The sequence below is a fragment of the Ochotona curzoniae genome, unplaced genomic scaffold (genome assembly GCF_017591425.1).
Source record: "Ochotona curzoniae isolate NIBS_2020 unplaced genomic scaffold, NIBS_Ocur_1.0 contig_2754, whole genome shotgun sequence".
In the NCBI taxonomy this organism is placed as follows: domain Eukaryota; kingdom Metazoa; phylum Chordata; class Mammalia; order Lagomorpha; family Ochotonidae; genus Ochotona; species Ochotona curzoniae.
In genome coordinates this window covers 33,096,039-33,119,696 of record NW_024465582.1, presented here as the reverse complement: position 1 = coordinate 33,119,696, position 23,658 = coordinate 33,096,039, and the positions used below count along the sequence as shown (strand labels likewise).

The window sequence follows — 23,658 nt, the reverse complement described above, 5'->3', positions numbered from 1 at the left end:
TTTGGATCAGTTCAGCTCCGGCTATTGCAGCCACTCAGGGAGTGAATCAGCACGTGGAAGATCTTTGTCTCTCCTTCTTTTCTTAAATCTGACTTTCCAATAAAAATAAATAAATCTTTATGGGAGCAATGACTAGAGTGTTCCACATAGAGGAAGTAGCATTTATGAAGAGCTTGAGCCGAAAGAGAGAATGTCACATTCCAGAAATTAAAAGCTTACATAACATGGATTGGAGAGATAGAGATTAGGTACATAGTTACTAGGAAGAAAAATTGTAAGAGATGAAAGTGGAGAGATAACAAAGGGCCAAATCGTGAAGGGCTTATAAAGTATATTAAGGAGTTTGTTTATACTCAGTGCACTGAAAACCAAGTAAAGGATTTTAAGCAGGAGGAGAGATATAATCAGATTTATGTTTTAGAAAGACTACTCTGGCAATAGTGTGACGACTAAATTAGAGAGGAACAAGGGTAGAGACAGAGAATTAGGCCAATGAGAAGTTTATAGATGACAAAACTTAGAGAAATCTTGTATAGAGAAGAGTAGAAAGAACATAGCTTTGAGGTAGCTGTGATCTGATCACCCAACCTTTCTTGAGTGCTGAGTACCTATTAGTTATCCAGTCAAATTGTAGATGTCGTCATTATTAAAATGACTGCAGTATTTAAAGAGCTATGACAATTGAAGGAGAGAAACTTCAGAGATTTGTCCTATGACAAAATGATTCCAAGGAAGACTTCATCTTGATGAAGGAGTTCATTAACTACAAGATTTAACAAAAATGGAGGCAATTTCCGAATCAGCAAATGCTTTATCCTTCTATTTCTTTTCTTTGTCCTTCTATTCCAAGGGACAAATGTTTTTGAAGTTCTTTGCTCAGTTCTGTGTTCTCATTCTGCATACGTTCTTTTAGGAAAAGGCTTTAAAGATCTGAGATTGTAAATCATGGGGCATCTATAATGATCAAGACTAGCTGGTACTAGGTAAACCCTACTGTAAGTGCATCTACTTAAAATATGATATAGAATTCCAGAGCAAATCATCTTTAAAGTTTGGTTATTAATATTGTGTAATGGAATTAAACATTGAGAAAACTTACCTTACATCTAATAAAACTTAGGGTCAAGTGCAACTACACGTAAAATCTTTGCAACAGGAATTTAAATGTTTAGTCATGATCTAATTTTCACATTTTTTCCATATTATGGGCTGCTTCACTTTATAGTGGTGAGTCACTCTTTGCAGATAATTATTTCATCATATTATGAAAAGCATCTATTCATCCTTTGGTATCCAAATTATTCTCTTTTCAAGTTATCTAATCACATTATTTTAACAGTTTTGTGTATAGTTTTAGATGTGGATCAAACATATCCGCACACCCCTTGTAACTGCTGTCATAAAATTCTACCCTTTTGGGGAAAGATTTTCTTCTACTCTATGTGCCTGGATTACTAAAATGACTTCCTTTTGTTAATTAAAAATGTTTTTGTATTTATTTTTTATTGAAAAGTCAGATTTCCAGAGAGAAGGAGAGACAGAGAGAAAGATTTTCCATCCATTGGTTTGCTCCTGGAGCTGAGCTATTCTGAATCTATGAGCCAGAAACTTCTGAGTCTTCTATGTGCTTGGAGGGTCCCAAGACATTGGCACATCTCTTACTGCTTTCCCAGGCCGCAAGCAGGAGCTGGATGGGTAGTGGAGCAGCTAGGGCATGAACCAGTCTGCATATGGGATCCTGGCAGTTGCAAAACTAGAATTTAGCCTCCAGGCTTCTGTGCCGGGCCCTAAAATGATTTCTTAAAAAGTCTTCTCTTTCAATGCATTTTATTTTATTTTTATTTATTTATTTATTTTATTATATTTTTGACAATATTTACATAGTTAATTAGGGTAAAAAGGTTCAAGGGCTATAGGGAAGAGGGTAAGACTATGATTTCCATATTGTTTCCTTCATGTATCTGAGGTAAAGAGGGATATTGAGGAAGAATCCCTACCCAGTTTCCCACCCACCCCAAGTCCCGGATGTGGGGAATGCTCTGAGATTCTTGCTCAAGTGGTTTTGATAGTTCACCAGTTATGAATCACTGACAGTCTCGCCACTCCAAGCATGATGAGGTCATTGAAGAATGCACTGATTAACACAGTCCCTCATAGAGTCTCCATTTGCCGAGTATTTCGCCGCCAACATATAGCTGAGGTGGTTGATTGACTTGTTCTGTCTTCTGTCTTTTCTTGGTTAGGGTTCTGCATCCGGCATTTCGAATGGGGAGATCCCCAAAGAAACTTTGAGGTATTCCCAGACCAGATTCTTGTGTGTTCTAGCAAGCACTAGGCCCAGCACAGTCCATTGCCCCAATCAGCTGGTGGTTGCAATTGCTGGGTTGATTCTATTTTCAGTCCCGACTTCCACTGGAACCAATGGGTGTTGCAGTCCAGCCTGGTTCTGGCTATCACACACTCGGCCCTCGCATAAACCAGTGGGAGCTGCAGCCTAGTCAGGGCGACCCACAGTAACCCCTACCAGGCCCACCCCCTACCCTGGTTTGCCAGTATGCGTAGCAGACTAGTCCAGTCTGTCCCACATCCCATTTGGCTCTCGTACCTGTTGATGGGTATTGAAGCTTAGTTCCATCTAACCAGCTCAACTATCAACCCCTCACGGATGTTGTTTGGTGCCTCTCTGTCTAGCCACCCCAGGCCCCATCCTAGTTTTCGTGCCCTCCCGTGGGAGTGGTAATCCAAGAGGGCAGAGTCCACTATTTCCCTCCCAGGTCTCTCTCACTCCTGGTTTATGCACTCTTGAGGTGGTTTTGTGGTTTGACATGACAGAATTAGCCCCCAGTGCCAGCTTCTGCCAGCTGATGCTGCAGCTAAACCCAAACAATCCTCACCCACTCTGATTTTGTTTGTATCAGTAGGAATAATCAGCCCAGCCTGGCTTTTCCCTGATCTAGTCCACATGAGGTGTACAGGTGTTGTAGCCCTGTCTAGTCTGGTCTGCCACCATCCCAGCCCACGCTCTCTAGTGGGAGTAGCTGTCTGGCAAGGGGGCCCCCCCATATTTCCCCTGCCGGCTCTGTCCCCTTCCTTCCTGGTTCTCATGCGTGCTGGTTGGGTGCTTTGGTCTCATTCAGTAGAGGCAACCTCACCTTGGCATTCCGTATTATGCGCTGGTTTTTGTCTCGGCCAAACCTGGCCCGACCCACACTCTTTTCCGGTGTTCGGATTTGCCAGTGGATGACGTGAACTGATTCAGCCTGGTCTGCCCCCAACCCATGCCAAATGTATGCCAGTGGGAAACTTTCCATGGCCTATTCTGGGTTGTTTCCTATCATGCTTCTTGCACTTACCTGCAGGGACTTTGTCCTGCCAGAGGAGTTGCCCAGGCTCCTCCATCAGAATCCCTCGCAATGCCAGATTTTGCACATACCAGGGGGTCCATGAGCCAGCCCTACTCAGTTCACCTCCTGTCCTAGCAGGAACAGTGGCTTTTCCTGACTGGCCTTCAACCCAAACTGGCCCTTGCTGTTGGATGTTTCAGCCCAGCCATGGCTCGTCCATACCCACATACAGCTCACATATGGCTCAGTAAGAGTTGAAACCTAGCCTAGTCCGTCCCGTATCTACCCTGGTCCTCCAGGACACCAGATGGTGTTGGGGTCTGGCCCGGCCTGGTGCATCCAGTCCTAGTCCACACTAATGCCAAGGGAGACTGCAACCATTTCCTGATTAGAATGCAGCCCCATTTCAGCCCACAAGCCCCTTGGTGGGAACCTCAACCCAGTTAGGGTGTCCCCTTAGCTCCCCAACCAGGCCTGTTCGCAGCCATAGATCATGCGCATGCCAGTAGCTTAGCTCATCCCCTCTGACGTAGCTTAGCTCATCCCCTCACCTGTCCCAGCCTCTGCCTTACACACTTTGTCTTAATGTTCCTGGCTCACTCAGACCAGTAGGTGCAAGAGCCCTGCTCGGCATGCCTTGTGCTGCATGCTGGTTTCTAGTTTCGCTTGTTAAGGTTTGCTCAGTCCTGTGTAGTACATCGCGTTCCATTACCAATTTGCGCATTAGCCAACTGTTGGAGCTACTTTTTCCAGCTTGACTGACCCCCAGGTCTGGACCACATGTTCACCAGTGGGAGCTGTGACTCGCCAGGGTAGTTTCCCAAGTTCCTCCACTTGATCCACTACCAGACCCAGTTCTCATACATGCCAATGGATTTTAGGCCAGTGCCCGGCGCAGTCTGGCCTTCCATTTGGCCATGTATGAGCTGGTGAATGTTGCAGCCTGGCCCACCCCACTCCCTATTCAGGATGCACATTTGGTTGCTGCTGCCTTGACCAGTCCAGACTGTTGCGGGTTTCTTTACCTCTGATTGATGGCAGGTTCCTTGGTCACACCTAGTCCATCACCACCCAAACTCTTGAGCTAACCAGTGGGGCTAGAATTTCCACAGGGTGTGGCCTACACATTGCCCACAGAATCTATCCCTGGATATGGTTCTCGAGAGCTAGTTAATATCATGGCCCTGCCTAATGTGACCTGTCCTCTGATCCATCATCATGTCAGGTAATATGATATCCTGCTGGACAAGCCTCGACCCTTAGCTTTTGCATGAACTGGTGTTTGGTGCTCAGCATTGTTAAATGATTACAAGTTCTTCAAAGGAAGAGTTACTGTCATTGGGAATCTAGGATTGACTCACATCCCAGAAGCACAGTGGGATCAACCTGGAGCTACCTAAGCAGCGATTCAAAGAACCAAACACCCCAGAGCTCCCCCACCAGGCGGCCTGCAGGTGGAGCCTGGTGCCAAATGGTACACTGACCGCCCTGGGACAGCTCATCACATGCACATGGTGGCTGGAGTTGGGATCTGGGCCCACCAGTAGCCGGGAGGCTGCTGGAAGTTTAAACCCCCAGGCCCAAGGTCGCGCCCCTCCCCAATCCCATTCACCGCACAATGAGGGTGGCAGGTGGGCCCAGGACCTGCCCAGTCACGGAGACTTCCCCTCTCAGTGTACTTACCCCAAAGGGAGCAGCCCCGGAGCCCAGGCAGGCCCGGGGATAGCTTACCACGTGCATGTGGTGGCTGGAGTCGGGATCCAAGCAAGACGCCCTGTCCTGGGGCCCACTCAATGCGTTTTATTCAGGAGCCATATGTACTACATAAATCAGTTCAGTTAGTTCAGATCCTTATTATAAATGTCAAAAACAGACTGTGCTTTGTGCTTTTTTTTTTTTTTTTTTTTTGTCTCTAGGTTATCTTTATGTTTCTAGTCAGATATGCCTCCTAATGTATCTGCCTGTATTGCACACTTCAAACCCCCCCACTGATTTCCCTTTGGTACGAATGTGGTCGTAGTTCTCCAAGTGCTGAGAATATGCTACTAGATGTTATTAGAACATGATGCTTTATGTTTAGTAAATAAGGGAATTTTCTGGGTAGGGACTTAATTGTGATAATGTTTCATCAGTATAGTTTAAGTGACAGATAGAAATTTGTAGACATATATTGCCAGTATGTTAATGTGAGCTCCAGTTGTATGCAAATGTAGGCTGTAAAGTCCCTTTTGAAGGTGGATGTTATGCCTAGTGGTTCCCACACTGGAGTGCCTAAATTTGATTTGTGGCTGCTGCAGTTTCCCTCATCAGTGCAGTCCCTAGGAAGCAGCACTTGTGGTGCAGGCAACTTGAGGATTGCCTCCCACATGGAGATCTGATCAGTGTTCCTGTCCTCTGGCTCTGAGTCTGCTAGGACCCCTGCTTGTAGTCATTTGGGGAGTGAACTAGGAGACTGCCTATCAAATAAATAAAAATTATACTTTAAAATGTATTTCTTTGAAAGGCAGAGTTACAGAAAGTGAAAGAGAGAAAGAGAGAATTTTTTTTTCATTCACTGGTTTACCTCCCTAAATGGGCTCAATAGTCAACACTGGACTAGGCTGAAGCCAGGAGCACAGGATTCTGTTTGGGTCTGCCATGCGAGTGATAGAGACGCAAGAACTCAAACCATCTGCTGCTGCCTCGCAGGTGTATATTGTCAGGAAGGTGAATTGAATTGAAAATTGTATATTTATATTTGAAGAGCTTATAGTCTGATGGAGTGATAGCCAAGCAAACTAAAAATTTAAGAAGTTAGAAGGTTGAGAATCATGGCAATGAAATGGTGATGATTATAGCAATTACCTTAACGTGAATATTTACCAAATGAGAAATATATTTGCTAAATACTTAGTGACCAATCATGTCTAATTCTTTTTGCAACACTTTAAATAAAAACAAGAAGGTATTGAATGTATCAACTAAATGGAAATGATCAACAGAATGAAAATTGAATCTTTTTTTCTTTATTTTTGACAATCTTTACATAGTTAATTAGGGCACAAAGGTTCAAGGGCTACAGGAAAGTGAGTAAGACTATTATTTCCACATTTTCTTTTTTTTTTTTAAAGATTTATTTTTATTGTTTTTTCATTGGAAAGGCGGATATACAGAGAGGAGAGACAGAGAGGAAGATCTTCCGTCCGATGATTCATTCCCCAAGTGAGCGCAACGGCCAATACTATGCCGATCCAAAGCCAGGAGCCTCTTCCGGGTCTCCCACGCGGGTGCAGGGTCCCAAAGCCTTGGGCCGTCCTCGACTGGTTTCCCAGGCCACAGGCAGGGAGCTGGAAGGGAAGCGGGGCTGCCAGGGATAGAACCGGCGCCCATATGGGATCCCGGGCGTGCAAGGCGAGGACTTAACCACTTGCGCCACCGCACCGGGCCCCCACATTTTCTTTTTTTTCCTGTATCTAGGGTAAACGGGGATAAAAAGGGAGAAGTCCCACCCAGCCTCCCACCCAGCCTCCCACCCATCCCAGGTCCCTAGTGTGGGGCATCCTCCAAGGGTCTCGCTCAAGTGGTTTTGATAGTTCAATTGTTATGAATTGCTGCCAGTCTCGCCATTCCAGTCTTACCTGTAGACATTTGAGTTGTTTAGCCAAATAAGGAAAAGATAATGCATAACTTAGACGAATGGATTTTTTTATGTTCATAAAGGACTGAACTGGTGACAGTGGAATTATATTAACCCAGAAAAAACTGTATGTTTCAAAACATTAGCACTAACCTGGTGGCTTAAGCATTACAGTTTTATCATCTCTCAGGGTGTGTAGGTTAGGAGTTTGCATGGTTTGGTCAATTCCTTAGCCTCAGCCGGAAGTGAAGGTAGAACAGATTCTCATTTGTTGTTGGAGACATCCATTGCTTTGAGTTAATAAGCAGCTGTAGTTTTTGGCTGGTTGTCTTCCAGAGGACACCCGTTTACCTTGTCATATTAGGCTTCAGCAGTATGGTTGCATGTTTTCTCCACCCAGCAAGGAAGAAGGTTAAAGTAAGACAAGTGGTACAGTCACATCCACCCTATGATTTTTGCTGTATTCTGTGATTAGAAGCAAGTCACTGGTCCTAGTCATCCTCAGCTGGAGTAGATCACAGAAGGATATGAATATCAGGAGGCAGACACCGTGGAAGCCAGCTTAGGAGTCTGCCAGGCTTGGGCACAGGAAAATACTGGCTGTTGTGTGTTTGAACTAGGAAGTGACCTGTCTGCCTTTGTTGACTGTTAAGAATAAAGATGCTCAATTTCTATGGGTTTCACTTGAGGGCTGTTACTGCAGTGCGATAAGTTTAGCCAACATCACCTGTCTAAGGACTGCGGCTCTACTTCTGATCTTGCTTCCTGCTGATAAGCCTGGATGGCACTGAAAGATGGTTCAGATAATTGGCGTCACCACCAGTCAGGTGGGAGACCAGGATGGAGTTCCTGGCTCCTGGCTTTCCCTTGGCTCAGGAGTGAACAATTGGATGGAGGCTTTCTCTCCCTTGTTACTCTTCCTTTCTTCCTCTCACTATGCCTTTCTTTTGACAAAAGTATTTCACTAGTACTTCTCATGATCATTTCCATCATTTTTTTTAAATTGTCCATCTTACCTGTATAATTTTTGAAAGGAAAACGCCAAAGATTAAAAAAAAAAAAGAAAAATAGTGCTACTTTCTGTTAAGTGTATAATGATATGTATTAATCTGTTTTCCTCACTGAATTTTTCAGTCAGTGGAAGTTAGAAAGATTTTATGTTTCTTAAAGATTATGGAAGTAAACTGCAGAGGGTCTCTATTTGCTGTTTAATTAAGACACTGATATGTGAGGCAAATATTTACAAATACTATAAGGGTTAAGATGTTGTGTAACAAAAATCACGATACAGAAATGTTTTTTAAGAGTGAAGGACCAAGTGTTTAGAAAACAAAGGTTACAGTGTCATTGATACTAAGATTTAAAACAAACTGCCCAGGGCTAATGCTTTAATTTTAATGTCCTTTACCTCTCGACTTTGGAAAAGTATTACTCAGGATACTCTGAAAGTGCAGAGTTGCAGAGTGCAAAACTGATTAAGTATTTGCAAGCTTTAGGTCTTACAGCAATGGAATTGGTTCTAATTCAGATGGTTTAATAAAAATGTGTTACTTTAAAATAAATGCTCAGCAGCATTGTAGGAATATAGTTTTACAGCTTAATTGTTCTTCATCCAAATTGTCTTAGGCTGTTCCAAAAATTCATACCTTAGTTGCTTTTAAAACAACTTTAAAGGATTCCTTAAACTATGTATTCTAAATGTGGAAATATTTTAATTATTCACTGACATGATTGTTTGAAAATTTTTTTTCTGTTAATTCATTTCATAGATTTATTGGGTTTTATTTTCATGAGCAATTGGATGTCATTGATGTTTAGGTTTTTCTTCCAGATATCATTATGATTATTTTCAAAAATTTTAGCAGTTTAATAGTTTCTTACTCCAATTCCTCTTTCCTTTCCCTTACTTAGAAAAATATTAGAAAATTTGTAAGAAGCGTAGCTCCATCAAAGTACCTATAAGTAAATAGGTTTAACTAGTGAGCCTATCTGAATCGGTTAATTGTTTTTATTGTAGACCTCACAAGAAGTGGCAAACCTTGGTGGCTGAATGACACATCTACTTTTCCTTCTTCCCTACCAATTAATGACACACACATCCGCCACAGACATAGGAGATCAGTGAGCATTGAGCGGTTTGTGGAGACATTGGTAGTGGCAGACAAAATGATGGTGGGCTACCATGGCCGCAAAGACATTGAACATTACATTTTGAGTGTGATGAATATTGTAAGTTTGATCCCTCTATATAATATTTTACTTAGTAGTTTGTTGTGTTTTTGACTAAGGTCATGGATTTTTTTTTTTTTTTTACTTTGAAATAAATGATGATTAAAAAGTCACTTGTCTAAAATGTTGAAGAATTGGTCTATGAATGTGTCAGTTCCATAGAAAATAAATTTAAGGATGACCTTGTTGTTAATTTTCAGATACTATGGTTTTAAAAAAATGAATTGTTAAATCTTGTTTAACGGGTTATCTTTAAACATCAGCTCAGCTCACCCTCTAATTGCTATGTTATAGTTCAATTCTGGGAGGAAATATTTCTTGAGGTAGACTTTTATAGAAAATTTTTACCAAGGCATTTTGAGTGTAGACTTCTAAGTGTTCTGGGGAAAAAGAATTTCTTTTTGTATACACAATGGTTTGCATCTTAAACGTTGTTTACCACTTTTAAACGGCACCAAGCTGTCTTCCTGTGAGCTTTGTCTGACCTTGTGTCTTTTCTTATTTTCTGGAGGTCAGGTTGCCAAACTTTACCGTGATTCCAGTCTAGGAAACGTTGTGAATATTATAGTGGCCCGCTTAATTGTTCTCACAGAAGATCAGGTAAGAATGGACTAGTTTATAAATCTAAAAGTTCTGGAAAGGCTATAGAATTGTTCATTATAAGAATATATTGTGGCTCTTCTTAAAGAATATTATTTGAGGGCCCGGCGCGGTGGCGCAAGTGGTTAAGTCCTCGCCTTGCAACCCCGGGATCCCATATGGGCGCCGGTTCTAATCCCGGCAGCCCCGCTTCCCTTCCAGCTCCCTGCTTGTGGCCTGGGAAAGCAGTTGAGGACGGCCCAAAGCTTTGGGAACCTGCACCCGCGTGGGAGACCCGGAAGAGGCTCCTGGCTTCGGATCGGCATAGTATCGGCCCGTTGCGCTCACTTGGGGAGTGAATCATCGGACGGAAGATCTTCCTCTCTCTCTCTCTCTCCTCTCTCTGTATATCCGCCTTTCCAATGAAAAAATAATAAAAATAAATCTTTAAAAAAAAAAAAAAAAAAAAAGAATATTATTTGAATATATGAGTGTTTTCTCTAAACATTTAATGTTGTAAGCAAATTTGAAACACCTTCCAAGAATATACTGCTTATGTTAAAGCTGTGTGTGTATTAGTTACATTTCAGTATAAGGATGAGCATTTTCATGCCATGCTTTCTAAAAATGGCTTTGGTTGGTTTCAGATGTTTGTAATCTCACATGTTCACATTATCATTAAAGCTTCAACTGGGAAGAATGCTCAATTAAATATTAAGTGAATTAGGTCAGATATTGCAGAGATACAAATTGGCAAGCAATTATTCCTAGAAACCACTGCTTCTAATTATAGTCCCACTTTAGTCTTCAAACATTTTAACATCCAATCTTAGTAATTTGTTTGGAACATTTCTGGTATGCATGTTGTATTGCAGCCCAACTTGGAGATAAACCACCACGCAGACAAGTCGCTTGACAGCTTCTGTAAATGGCAGAAATCCATTCTCTCTCACCAAAATGATGGAAACACCATTCCAGAAAATGGGATTGCCCACCACGATAATGCAGTTCTTATTACGAGGTAATGACTTTTTGCAATATTTTTCCATTGATTCTTGTGTGTGTTTGATATGGTGACTATCTTTGGTTCTGTTTAGAGTCTCATTTAGGTGGATAATGTACATCTTATTCTTAGTCAGAGTAAGGTGGCAATTTATTATTCACTATTGAGAAAGACTGGATTATACTACTGTTGTGTCTGCAGTAAATGAACTGCATAAGAAAAACAAGAAAAGATGAGATTTGACTTTGAAGTTTAATAATAATTTTTCTTTTCCTGCTTATATGTGTTGTTATTTTTAATTGGAGGCACATGTAAGATTCATTATTTGAACAAAATGCTTACTAAAAGCAAGATTAAAAAGTGTGAAAAATATGTTTTAAAGAAAAACTTGTCACTCTTGTCATAAAATATATTAACTATTGCTACCTTTGCATTGTGTTAGTTTATTAATACAGGAGGATATTAATAATGATACAATTTACTTAAATGAAGGTTTAATTAAAAGTGTTTTAATTAAGATATAGAAACCTAAAAAGCATACTTATCACACTGTGGAGCAGTTTCTCTCAAGTGAAGCTACTGCTTGGTGATAACCCAGTGAACTAACGCACCGCTTTCTAGTTTTACAAAGATGACTTCAATTTTTTAAATTTACTATCAACAACTCTGTGGAGTAGATAGTGCTTTTATTTTTCTCACTTTAGAGATAAGGAAACTGGTTCAAATAGTTAGGTGTCTCATGGTAAGTGTATATGTGTACTTCTCAGTATTTAAAAATAAAAAAAGCCATAATCAGTGAAAAAAAAAAAGACAAGCAAGCAGAATGAAAGCATGATTCTATCTTTGACAGTGCAGGGTAACTTTTGTTGTTATGACGACTTCGTCTGATTTGCAAGGTCATGTTTACATATGTGGGGTGTTTATGGATTACATGAAGCTCATTGGTGCCATATAAAGTATATGGAATCAGAATCTTGAGATGCAGGTAGGTAATGTGAACATAGCTTTGAAAAAACTTCCCTGTTAACAGAATCAGAGTTAAGCTTCCTGGTGTTTTTTTGTTTTTTTTTTTTTTTTTTTTTTTTTGCTATAGTTACATTGACTTTAACTGACTATCTACCTCAAATCATAAACCAGAAGATATTGTTTGTTATAAACTTGTTGAGTACAAACAGGAATTCTGCTAATATATAAACTTCTCTATAAAATGTGGATATGATTAGTTTAAATGAAACTAGTAGAGGAAAATGTCTGTTATAAATGCTGAACAAAATCATTACAGATATTTGCATGGCTTCTGTGTTTATGCTATAAAGCATTTACTCACCTCAGATATGCAACACATAGAGTCTCCCAGTGGTTCACATTTGCATTACTATATTTAAGAAATAATTATTTAAGAAATAATTATTTACTCATTTGAAAGGTAGAGTGACAATTGGGGAAACAACGACACACGCAGGGAGGGAGAGAGAACCTCCATCCAGTGGTTCAGTCCCCAAATGGCCCTCGCAGGCCAAGCTGGGCCAGGCTGAAGTCAGGAACCAGGAACTTCATCCTGGTCTCCCATGATTTTTACCTTTTGCATCAAACACCAGAGGTTATTCCAGAAGTACACATTTATAAGTATTGGACTTGTGACATGTATCTGGGCAGTTAGCCACCCTTGCTTTGCACTGACATCCAGCTTTCCACTTTCCAGCTTGTTATTCTGAATTGGCTCAGCTGTTTTTCTGATCCTCTGCAGAGCTCCTCTTTGCTTCTGTAAGCTACTTTGAGTGCCTTTTTGATGTCTTGCATTCAAACATAAAATTTGCTTTTATAGTTTGCCTCTAGTGAGCAAACTTGAACTAGAAATGATTTCAGGATTTAATAGGGCAATAGTTTAAAGATTTTTTTTTAATCTTGTATGATTTTGGATTGGCTAATGTGGTAGAAGTTAGAAACAGCCTCTTTGAAGCCATAGAGAATATTTTTTTTTAATTACTGTTAAAGCTCCAAAGTAATTCCTAGCCAATTTTAAACTCTACAGTTACCTTTGAATTAATAAGACCACAAAAAGATGAATCAAAATGCAATGAATGTTTTCTGGAGGGAGGAGGGCAGCTGTCAATAATTGACTATGTATTTTTGATTTGTAAACTTGAGCAAGTGTATAAATGAGACTGCTGCTTTTAGTAAAGATTAGTCAAGAATTCCCAAGATGATTTTCTATTAATGTTTACAATAGCCTTTTGTAATTCATTTATTAACATGTTCAACAGGTTGTGGCCATACTGTTTATAGGCAGGAACATGATTTATGTTGGCTTGAAATGTCTGCTCACTAGGGAGAATGTATAATGTGTTTATTGAGAATTCCAGATGAAAACTAGTAGACATGTTTATCTCTGCCAGGCCAAATTTTCTCCCAGGGATTTAAATGTTTTAAGCAGAAAATCATTTCGAATTGTAGTCTTTTTAGGTAACAGTAGTTACTTTTACAAATTCAAAAATGTTACCTAACTTTAGCTAACAATACCTTATTGTTCTTTTAATCGGCTTGAATTTCAATCTGTATTTTGTAAAATTAGTATATCTCTATAATTATATAGAAAGAAAATGAAAAACTATGAATTTAGAATGTTTTAATTTTGTATGGGGGCAGTAATAGTGAATTAATGCCAAAGCACGTGTTAATTGGTATTGATCGCTTCCACAGACTAGACTTGTTGGTATTATTTAATCAGTAGTGCTCACCTAAGTCAGCTTGACATTTAATATGTTTAAATACTAGACTATAATACCATATAATTTGGGTAATAAATGTACTTGGGTAACAAATACTTGAAATTCTAGAATTATAATTAAGAAGATACAGTAGAGTTATACATACTTAGTTAAATGTTTGCTGGTTAAAAATATCAAATTTTAAAATTAAATTTCATGTTTTTATTTTAGCTATTTTCAAAATTCATACTTTTTAAAGAGAGATACAGGCAGAGCTTTCATTGGTTGATTAATTCCTTAAATGCCTGCAATGGCCAGGGCTAAGCCAAGTGGAAGCTAAAAACTAGAAATTCAGCCCAGGTGTCCCGTGTGGGTTATAGGGACGATTTGAGCTGTCTTCTGCTTTCCCTCCACAGTGAATGTTAGCATTCACTAGAATCTAGAACAGGGGATAGAGCTGCCACTGAAAAATAGTCACTCTCAAGTGAACTGTGTATGTCTTACCCGATGACTTGACTGCGATATCAAATGTCCACTCTGATCATTAATTTTTATATTAATAAAGTAAAAATTGTATGTGTCGTGTACAATATGCTATTTTGATATGGTGTATATGTTGTAGGATGACTAAATCAAACGCTAGCTTGAAAAACTTTGTATTGACAGGCTGTAGAATAATAGCCACTTAAGAAAAACCTATAGTTTAACAAGTTATTTTTATTTACCCATGAAGTCAGAAAGTATTCGCCACAAGTTTAGAATCAAGTCAATTTATAAGTGTGTTTTGTGGAAGAATATCCAAGCAATTCATTTATAATCTGAAATTCAGTAGGAATTTAGTATATTATATTGTTGCTTGGTCAATTAGCCTGACTAGACTAGTGCATATGTTCTTGGCCTTTTCTTCTATAAAGTATTGTTTTTCTACTTTTAAGATACTGATAATTAATATCTTACATATCAAGGGTTTGAATTATGGTACTTTTTGATAATAGCTTTATTGAGACGTATAGATCATACAATTTGTTCATTTAATGAATAGTTTGTTTTTAGTATAAAGATGCTGTTGTGTAGTGATCGCTATGAGCAGTTTTAGAACATTCTGTAACTCCAGAGAATATCATTGTCCCATCATTTTTATTCCTACCTCATCTTTGCTCCGCCCCCTGCTGTCTAGATTTGCCTGTTGTGAACATTTGTTTGAAATCGTAACATAGGTGGTCTTGTGTTAGTTGTATCTCCTGCTTAGCAGGATGTTTTCAAGGTCCATCCTTGTGATTTCATGTATTAGTAGTTCATCCTTCTGAATTCTTTAAACTCAAAGGTATCTACATTTTTAAGAATGCTATGCTTAAGGGTTGTGCTTTCTTTATTAAACTTCAAATTTTTCAATGGTGAAAAGCACAGGACTTACAAATACATCTCAGAATATCTATGCAAATATTTCACACCAACTCAGTTAATTTGTAATTTAATCTGTTTAAAGTGGATCTGTTTATCCTGTCAAAGGTTCATGACTAAGTGATGATGGGTTATAAGGAATTGAAATTTCCGAAATCAACTAATGTTTTCAGGTGAGAGTTTAAATATAGCTATAGAAATGGTTTCTTGTCAAAATCTTTGGCTGCAATGCATGGATTAAATTATTTTTTTGCTCTTATAAAGTGTCTAACTGGATTATATATTGGTTTCATTATTATATATTAACACTGATGGAAGAAAGGGAAATTAAATGTGTATGTTAATTAGATATTCACTTACAGAATTTTTAGAAAGATCTATTGATTTTTATTGGAAAAGGAGATTTACAAAGAGAAGGAGGATCAGAGAGGTCTTCCATCTGCTTTCTCACTCCCCAAGTCATCTCAACTGCCAGAGTTGAGCCAGTCTGAAGCCAGGAACCAGAAGCCTCTTCCTGGTCCCATGTGGGTGCAAGGGCCAAAGGACTCTATTGCCATTCTCTATTGCCTTCCCAGACTATAAGAGGGAGCTGGATTGGTGGTGGAACAGCCAGGACACAAATTGGCACCCTTATGAAGTGCTGGTGTCGCAGGTGCAAGATCAGCTTTTGTGCTATGGTGCCAGATTTTTTTTTTATCCTTAAGCAAATGCCAGTTAAATATTTTATGATGTATTACTAAGCTTTTAAGAAACTTTAGCTTTATACATGGGGAAACAGAAGCATGAATCCAGATTGTGACGAACTGATTTGATATTTGGGCAGTTTGAAGCATTATTCTCTTACCACACTGGTTCCGCAATTGCTATTCGTTCCTATTGCCCATATCCCTCCTCTTACTTTCCTTCTTTCATCCCTGCCCTTATTGGTTGTCTACACAAAAATATTTATCTAAGTTCTGATTACATTTCAATCTAGGCCTATGACATACTAGAGTGCTTGCAACCTTTTTTTTTTTTTTTTTGCAAATTGCCATGTATTATTTTATTTATCAGAAAGAAGAGAGAGAGAGAGATTATGAATGAGCAAGTGAGAATCTTCCCCCTGCTAGTTTACTGCCCAGATTGCTGTAAAGCTGGTCCTGGATCAAGATGACGCCAGGACCTTCATCTAGATCTCACACACTGTTGACACGAACTCCAGTACTTGAGTTGAGCTGTCGTTTACAGCTTTCCAGGAACATTAGCAGGGAGCTGCGTCAGAAGGGGATTCATCAGGACTCACCCAGTACTCTGATACGGAATGCAGGTGTTCACACAATCCCTGCCCTTGGAACACTTCCAAGAGTGCAAGTAAGTGCCATGGACAGTTGTTCCTAGTGAACAGGCACAAACTAGGACTTAGCAAAACATGACTATGGTCATCACAAGCATCGCCTATGTTTGGTAAACTTCAACTAAAAATGTATATAAGGAGATACCTTTCTGTCAATGCCTAAAGTTGGTGAAATACATGCAATGTATTGCATTATCTTTGTATACATGTTTAGTAAAGATTGTGTCTTACTTGTAGGCATCAATAAGAATGTGTTTTATAATAAATAGTTAACTTTAAAGAATAGCATCTTTAGTACTTATATTGGTTTTATGGATATGTCGATACATATATGTACAAGCAATCTCTTGTCCTGTATGATTATATGTATTACAGACTCCTTTGTATTTATACTTTAAGTAGCTTTACTGGGGGGAGGGGTATCACTATTTTATCCATGAGGAAGCTGAGGCAAAGGAAAGTTCACTGACAATGTCACAGAAGAATCAGAACTAGTATTGTGGGTATGGAGTCCTTCCAGAGAAATTATCTAAGTGTTCAACAAAAAAATTCAAAGTGGAGATTCTGTAGTATTGAGCCATGTTAGGCAGATCTGTAAGGTGTTCCAAATGATTTTCATGGCCTCTGTACTACTCCTTTCTTGTGTGGGCTACATCTAGTGAATGGATATTATAGCAACAAGAGGTTTCCTGCCAGTGAACAAAGTATACCTCTTCATTTATTTCGGTGGTCGTTAATTTCTTTCAACAGTGTTTTGTGCTTTTCAGAGTTTTTATAATTTTGAGCATATTTTATCTTATTGTCAATGATGCTATTTTTAAAAATTTTCTGTTAAATATTGACTCTGGCATGTGAAAGTACAATGGACTCATCTTGATTTGCATGCTGTAGCTTCACTGATATAGTTCATTTGCTAGTTTCAGTAGCTTTTACAAGATTCCATTGGATTTTCTACAAATATGGTCATCTGCTACTAAAGATAATTTTATTTCTTCCTTTTAGTCAATAATTAATTTTATTTCTTTTACTTGCCTTCCTCTACTGACAAGAAGCTTTAGTACAGTGTGTAACAGAGGTGATGAGAGCAGGAACATATTTAGTAAAGATTGTGTCTTACTTGTAGGCATCAATAAGAATGTGTTTTATAATAAATAGTTAACTTTAAAGAATAGCATCTTTAGTACTTATATTGGTTTTATGGATGTGTCGATACATATATGTACAAGCAATCTCTTGTCCTGTATGTTCCTGATCTCAGAGGGGAAAGTCTTCCATTTTCTCACCAATAACTGTGATGTTAGCTCTAGGTTCCATCATACAGATATACAAAGAAAAAGATCTTCCATCCACTGGTTCACTTCCCAAGTGGCCACAACTCTCAGAGCTGAGCTGATCCGAAGTCAGGAGCTTCTTCCAGGTCTCCCACGTGGGTGCAGGGTCCCAAGGCTTTGCGCTATCTTCTACTGCTTTCCCAGGCCACAAGCAGGGAGCTGGATGGGAACTATTGCAGCAGAGGTGGAAATCTGCACCCCTATGAGATCCTGGCATGTGCAAGGCAAGGACTTTAGCCACTAGGCTGGCGCGCCAGGCCAGGTAGTTCAGGTCTTTCAAGAAGTCCACACATTTCATCTAAGCATTGCATTGGGTTGTCTAGAGGTTTTAGTGAACTCAAATTTATTTTTTAGTGATTTTCTTTCCTATTTTTCAGTTTGTTAGCTCATTGATTTCTGCTATGTCTTTTATTTATATTTTTCTATTTGCTCAAAATCTAATTTGCTTTTCTTTATAATGGAAGATATGGTTGAGAACTTTTGTTCTCTTGAAGTCTTTCTGCATTCCTAATATAGGTATTTCTAATACAAGTGTTTCTAGATTTCCCCTAAAGCATCATCTTATCCCACCATTTGGATATGTTGTGCTTTCAATTCCATTCAATTTTTAAAATGCTTCCTATTTTGACTTTATGGGTTTTTTTTTTGACCCTTGAGCTTTGTGGAATTGTGGTATTGTGTTATTTGTTTCTACATATTTGTTGGTGGTGGTTTGTTTTGTCCCTCTTCCTCTCTTCCCCCCCCCCCCCCGCCCCGGTCCCCCAGTTTATTCTGGTGTTTGTTTCTGGTTTAGCTCCACTGTGGTCAGCGAATATACTCTGTATGACTTGAATGCTTTTCACTGTATTGGGAGTTTTTCATGATCCAGAATATGGTCTTTTGCTGTTAGTGTTCTAGGTGCATTTGAAAAGAACCTGAGTCAGCAAGGGATGCCAGTGGGTGGAGAACACAGGGCAGGGTGTGACAAGGTCCCCAAGCTGCAGGCGGGAGAGTCCCTGCCCTGCTGGGACCTGGTGCCTCATGTGCTACCTTTGTTTGATGGAATGTTCTGTACATATTGGTATTTGGATGTCATTTGGATGGTTATACTCATACTAATGACCCATTTGGTTAGTATGTTTTTGAATCATTTTTTCATGTTTGAGGTTGTTGAGAATTATAGATACACTTTAACCAAATTTTGAAAAATTTAACCTTTTTTTTTTCAGTGTACTATTTTTACCTCTTCTTTCCTTCTCCTGGTGATCTCGTTTGTGCGTTTACTTAGCCGCAGGAAGCCATCTCAGTGATGTTCTGTTTATTATTTTAAATTGTCTTTCCCATTTGTTTTTAGTTTTTTGTATTTTCTGCTGTTATCTTCAAGATCACTAAATATTTTAAATTATATGTAAGAACAAACATCTGGAAATGGAGCTGTTGTGTCATAAGGGATAAGTATTTTAAAAAGTGAATTTATTTATTATTGTTCGAAAGTCAGATTTAGAGAGAGAGAAAGAGCTTCCATCTGCTGATTTACTCCTCAAGCTGGAGTTGAGCTGATCTGAAGCTAGGAGCCAGGAGTTTCTTCCTGATCTCTCATGTGCGTGAAGGTTCCCGAGGCTTTGGGCCATCCTTGACTGCTTTCCCAGGCCACAAGTAGGGAGCTGGATGAGACGTAGAACAGTCAGGACATGAACCAGTGCCCAAATGGGATCCTGGCGCATGCAAGGCAAGGATTTAGTTATTGACCCATCATGGCCCAGGGATAAGCATTTTTTATTGTACTAAACATCAGCTAAATGCTCTACAATGTGGTAGTAAATTGCTAATTTACACATTCTAAAGCATTGTAGGGGAGTTGGTATTTATCCTAATTTGTTTTGTAATACATGAAACTTTATAATTGTTTGTTGATTTATACATTATGAACTTCACTTGTTATTTACTTCTGGTTTTAGTGAGTGGCTCATTATGATGTACAAAAGTAGATCCAGTTTTATCAGCTTTTTATATTTATTTATATATTTAATTATTTGAAAAGCAGAGTTAAGAAAGCTTCCATCTGCTGGTTCACTCTCTAAATGTCTGCAACGGCAGGATCTGGACCACACAAAGCCAGCTGCCTGGGACTCCATTGGGAGTCTTCCACTTGGAGTCAGGGGCCAATACACTCTAGCCATGCCCTGCTGCTTTCCCAGGTAGTAGCAGCGAGCTGGATTGGATGTGGAACAGCCTGGGCTTGAAAGAGGACCCTGGTATTGTAGACGAAGGCTCAATTTGCTGTGCCACAACACTGATCCCACCATTATCGTTTTTGTTTTTTCATCTTTTCCTCTCTCTCTTTTTTTTTTTTCCAATTTGTTTATTTATTGATGTGAAAGGTAGAAAAAGAGATCAACTTTCCATGTGCTGGTTGACTTTCTGAATGGTCCCAATAGTCAGGGCTGATCTGGGTTGGCGCCAGGACCAGAAACTCCATCCTGGTGTCCCTCCCGTGTGAGCAGCAGGGACCCAAGCAGTTGTGCACATTAGTAGGATGTGAAGTAGCTGGAACTTGAAGTGGCAGTCAAGTGGGATGTCAGCAGTGCAAGCATCAGCTTAGCATAGTGCACCACAGTGTGTGCACCCCAGTGCTTCCCCCAAATGCAAGGTTTCTCTGTGCATTTGTGTTTTCAGATCTTTGGGTATATATCTAGGAGTATAATTGGTATAATTGGTAAATATTTAACCTTCTGGGATCTGCCAGACTCTTCTGAAATAGCTGCACTGTTTTAAATTTATACTTCCTCATGGACAATATATCTAGTTTATTTCTCTCCACATCATGTCCTCCACTTCCATCCATTTCACTGTAAGGAATCAGATTTCACTCTTTTTAATAGCTGAATAATATTGCTCTCTTCCTCTTTCTCTCTATACATTTATATATGTATATATATATATATATATGCCATCTTTACTTTATCCATTTATCTGATGGTGGTTTTTTTGTTTGCTTATAGTTTTTATTTCTTTTTTTTTAAACTTTGCTTTATTTTTATATGAAAGAAAGAATTACAGAGATCAGTAGGAGAGATCTTCCATTCACTGGTTCACTCCCCAAATGGATACAATTTCCAGAGCTGGGCCTGTCTGAAGTCAGGGTCTCCAGCATGAGTGAAAGGGCCCAAGCAGTTGGGCCATCCTCTACTGCTTTCCTGGCCATTAGCAGGTAACTGCATCAGTAGTTAAGCAACAGGACTTGAACCAACATCCACATGGGATGCAAGTGCCATAGGTAGAGGCTTAACTTACTACACCACAGCAACAGCTCCTGGTTAGCCTTTCTAATGTATGTGAAGTGGTATCTAATTTTGGTTTTGATTTGCACCTGATCGATGGTTAATGAATGTCTATTTTGTTCATTTGCTCACTGACTGTCTTCTCTGGAGAAATATGTAAGGTGCTTTTATTTGATTTGATTGCGTGTATTGCTCTCGTGTAAAAATTATATAAGAAACATTATTAAAATTATATAAGAAACTAAATAGGCAAAAATTTTAAAAAATTTTTAAATTTTTTGTTCAGGTCTTTATTAAATATTGTTACATAGTGGGAGTGAAGTCACACAGACTTAATTTTCTTTTTTTTTTTAATACTTATTTTGTTTATTTGATGTCAGAGTTACAGAAAGAGAGAGAGAGATGTCTTCCATCCATTAATTCACTCCCCTAAATGGCCATAGCTGAATCGATGTCATCTAAGAGTCGGGAATTCCTTCTGAGTTTCCCATGAGGGTGTATGGGCCCCAGCACTTGGGCCATCTCAGCTGCTTTCCCTGCAATAGCAGTGAGCTGGATTGGAAGTGGAGCAGTGGGGATCCTTCACTTCAAATACGTAAATCCCTGAAAAACTAGCTTCATGGGTTTGGGCCAAAGTGAAATTTCAACAAAAACGATGATAATTTATAATCATGTGAGAGAAGTTGTAAAGACCAGGCTGTGATATATGTAAAGTAAAACAACTGAAGTTACATAATAAGTTATAACACTAATAATAAATTAGACTTAACTCTTAAGTACTTTAGATGTGGATGCTACTGGACACATTTAAGCAGAAAATGGACCTGGTCAGCTTTGAAAACTATCCCTGGCAAGAGGGACTGTGTTTTTGTGATTAAGTGTTAATGTATGCAGAGCAGTGATAAATGGGTGAAAAAAGCTCAATGCCTCCTTTCTTTCTAGTTCAAAAGGGCCCCTGAGAACTATTTGAATTAACATTTTGGTCCTTTTTCCCCCCCTATCCCAAAGAACTGTATGCCTGGCAAAAACCTGTGAGTTCCAATGTTTGGAGATGGAGAATTATTGATGAGTGAAGTACAAGGGGAAAGAGGGAAAGATTTAGGAAATGAGAGGGGAAAACTACTTATAGACTTATTTTATTGAAGTTCTTCCTTATTTTTTGGTTGAGATTTCTTACCACATTATTTTGAGATGAAATCTGCTACATTAGCTACATATTTCTTACTCTACCCTAGCAAAAGTTTATCAAATAGTAGCATTGTTACAAACGATATTCCTTTTAGCATACAATGTTTAAAAATGTTAATTAATAGACGTTAAAATATTGACAGAAATACTTCTGAAAAGTCTTTGTAGTATAGGAAAACAGTGCTTTATATAGTTTTATCACAATATTATATTCACTTTCAGTGGTTCTGTTTATGTTCATGGATTTGAGTACTGTATGAACTTAAATGCACCTAAACAGCTTTAAGGGTTATCTCTGTACAAATACACATCTCTGACTTTACTCCAAATTTTGCATTTGCACATTTCCTTGCCTAGTCAACGTCTCCATGCGTCCAAAACTTAGTATGGTCAAAACCCAGGTCCTCATTGTTTTTCTTTTACCTGCTATGTATTCAGCTTTTCTGACTTCATGTTCGCCCTGCATGGAAAATATGCTTGCTAATTATATAAAAAGTAAAAATAGTTTCAAATAAAAGGCTAATATCTGAAATTTGACATTGCAAATTACCAAGTTAGGTTCAAGTATCAGATCCATGCAAGTCTTTGGGTGAGATGGTAAGAGATGGGAGAGGGAAGGTGAGTGAGGGACATGATCCTGCTCTCCCTGTTGAACTCACGATGGGCTGGGGAGGAGACAGGGTTGTTGTACTGTTGCTTTCTCCCAGGTCACATCAGTCCCAGAGGACAGAGATGGTCCCTTTGTTTTTGTCCAAGGGACCCTGATGGAGAGAAGAATGTCCAGTGGGTGTTGCTTGAGTAGTCTTGACTGTTCTGAGATGGTGTTGGCTTCATTGCACCAGGGATGAGATACCACTTCCCATAATTGTCAGTTGCCTAAGTTTTGGTATGGCCATAGCCTTAGATCCTTGGTGGAAAATTTGTCCTGTGGTATTAATAGAAAAGGTTATTAGACTTCTGGATCTCTTGCCAAATGGGGATTTGAGCTGAACAGAGGCCAAAATGATGTGAAATGCAAACCTGTATGAAAAAAACAGAATAGATAAATAATTACAAATCAACTCTGCAATGTGTTCATGGACGTTGCATTTTTTTCTTTATGCACTCCTCTATTACATATGCTGTTATTATTAATATTTTTTTACTCACAAGCTATTTCTGTGAGGCAAATATTCTTTGCTACCACAGAAATGTTTGTATAAAAAAAGAACTTTTAAAAAATAGGATGTTCACATGGTGGATTAGGGTGGAAAGGGTCAAGGACTAGGGGAACGTGGGTAAAAACATTATTTCCACATTTTATTTTGCTTTTTTTCTTTTTGTCTGGGGGAAGCAGGAAGCGAAGGGGAGAAGCTGCATCCAGCCTCCCAACTGCCTCAGTATCCGGGGATGGGGAAGAGCCACTTGCTGTCATTCTGGGGTCCCAGATGTGAAGCATGTTCTGAGGGTTCTGCTCAAGTGTTTCCATAATGGAAGATATATAGATTTTTGTATTTATTTGTCTTTATTGCAAATTCAGATATACAGAGAGAAATATCTTCTGTTCAATGATTCACTCCCCAAGTGACTACAGTGGCTGGAGCTGTGCTGATCCGAAGCCAGGAGCCCAGAGCCTCTTCCAGGTCTCCCACATGGGTGCAGGGTCCCAAGGCTTTGGACTATCCTC

The 23,658-nt window shown here is 39.2% G+C and overlaps 1 protein-coding gene across 2 annotated transcripts in view; it reads left to right on the top strand.

The window, feature by feature from the left end:
* Nucleotides 1-23,658, top strand: part of ADAMTS6 (ADAM metallopeptidase with thrombospondin type 1 motif 6) — a 257,026-nt gene that overhangs the window by 22,449 nt on the left and 210,919 nt on the right. For both annotated transcript variants that reach the window (XM_040977601.1, XM_040977602.1), the window contains 3 exons: nucleotides 8,978-9,189; nucleotides 9,706-9,789; nucleotides 10,644-10,789. In XM_040977601.1, the coding sequence (XP_040833535.1) occupies nucleotides 8,978-9,189; nucleotides 9,706-9,789; nucleotides 10,644-10,789 (442 nt within the window). The remainder of the gene's footprint in view (nucleotides 1-8,977; nucleotides 9,190-9,705; nucleotides 9,790-10,643; nucleotides 10,790-23,658) is intronic.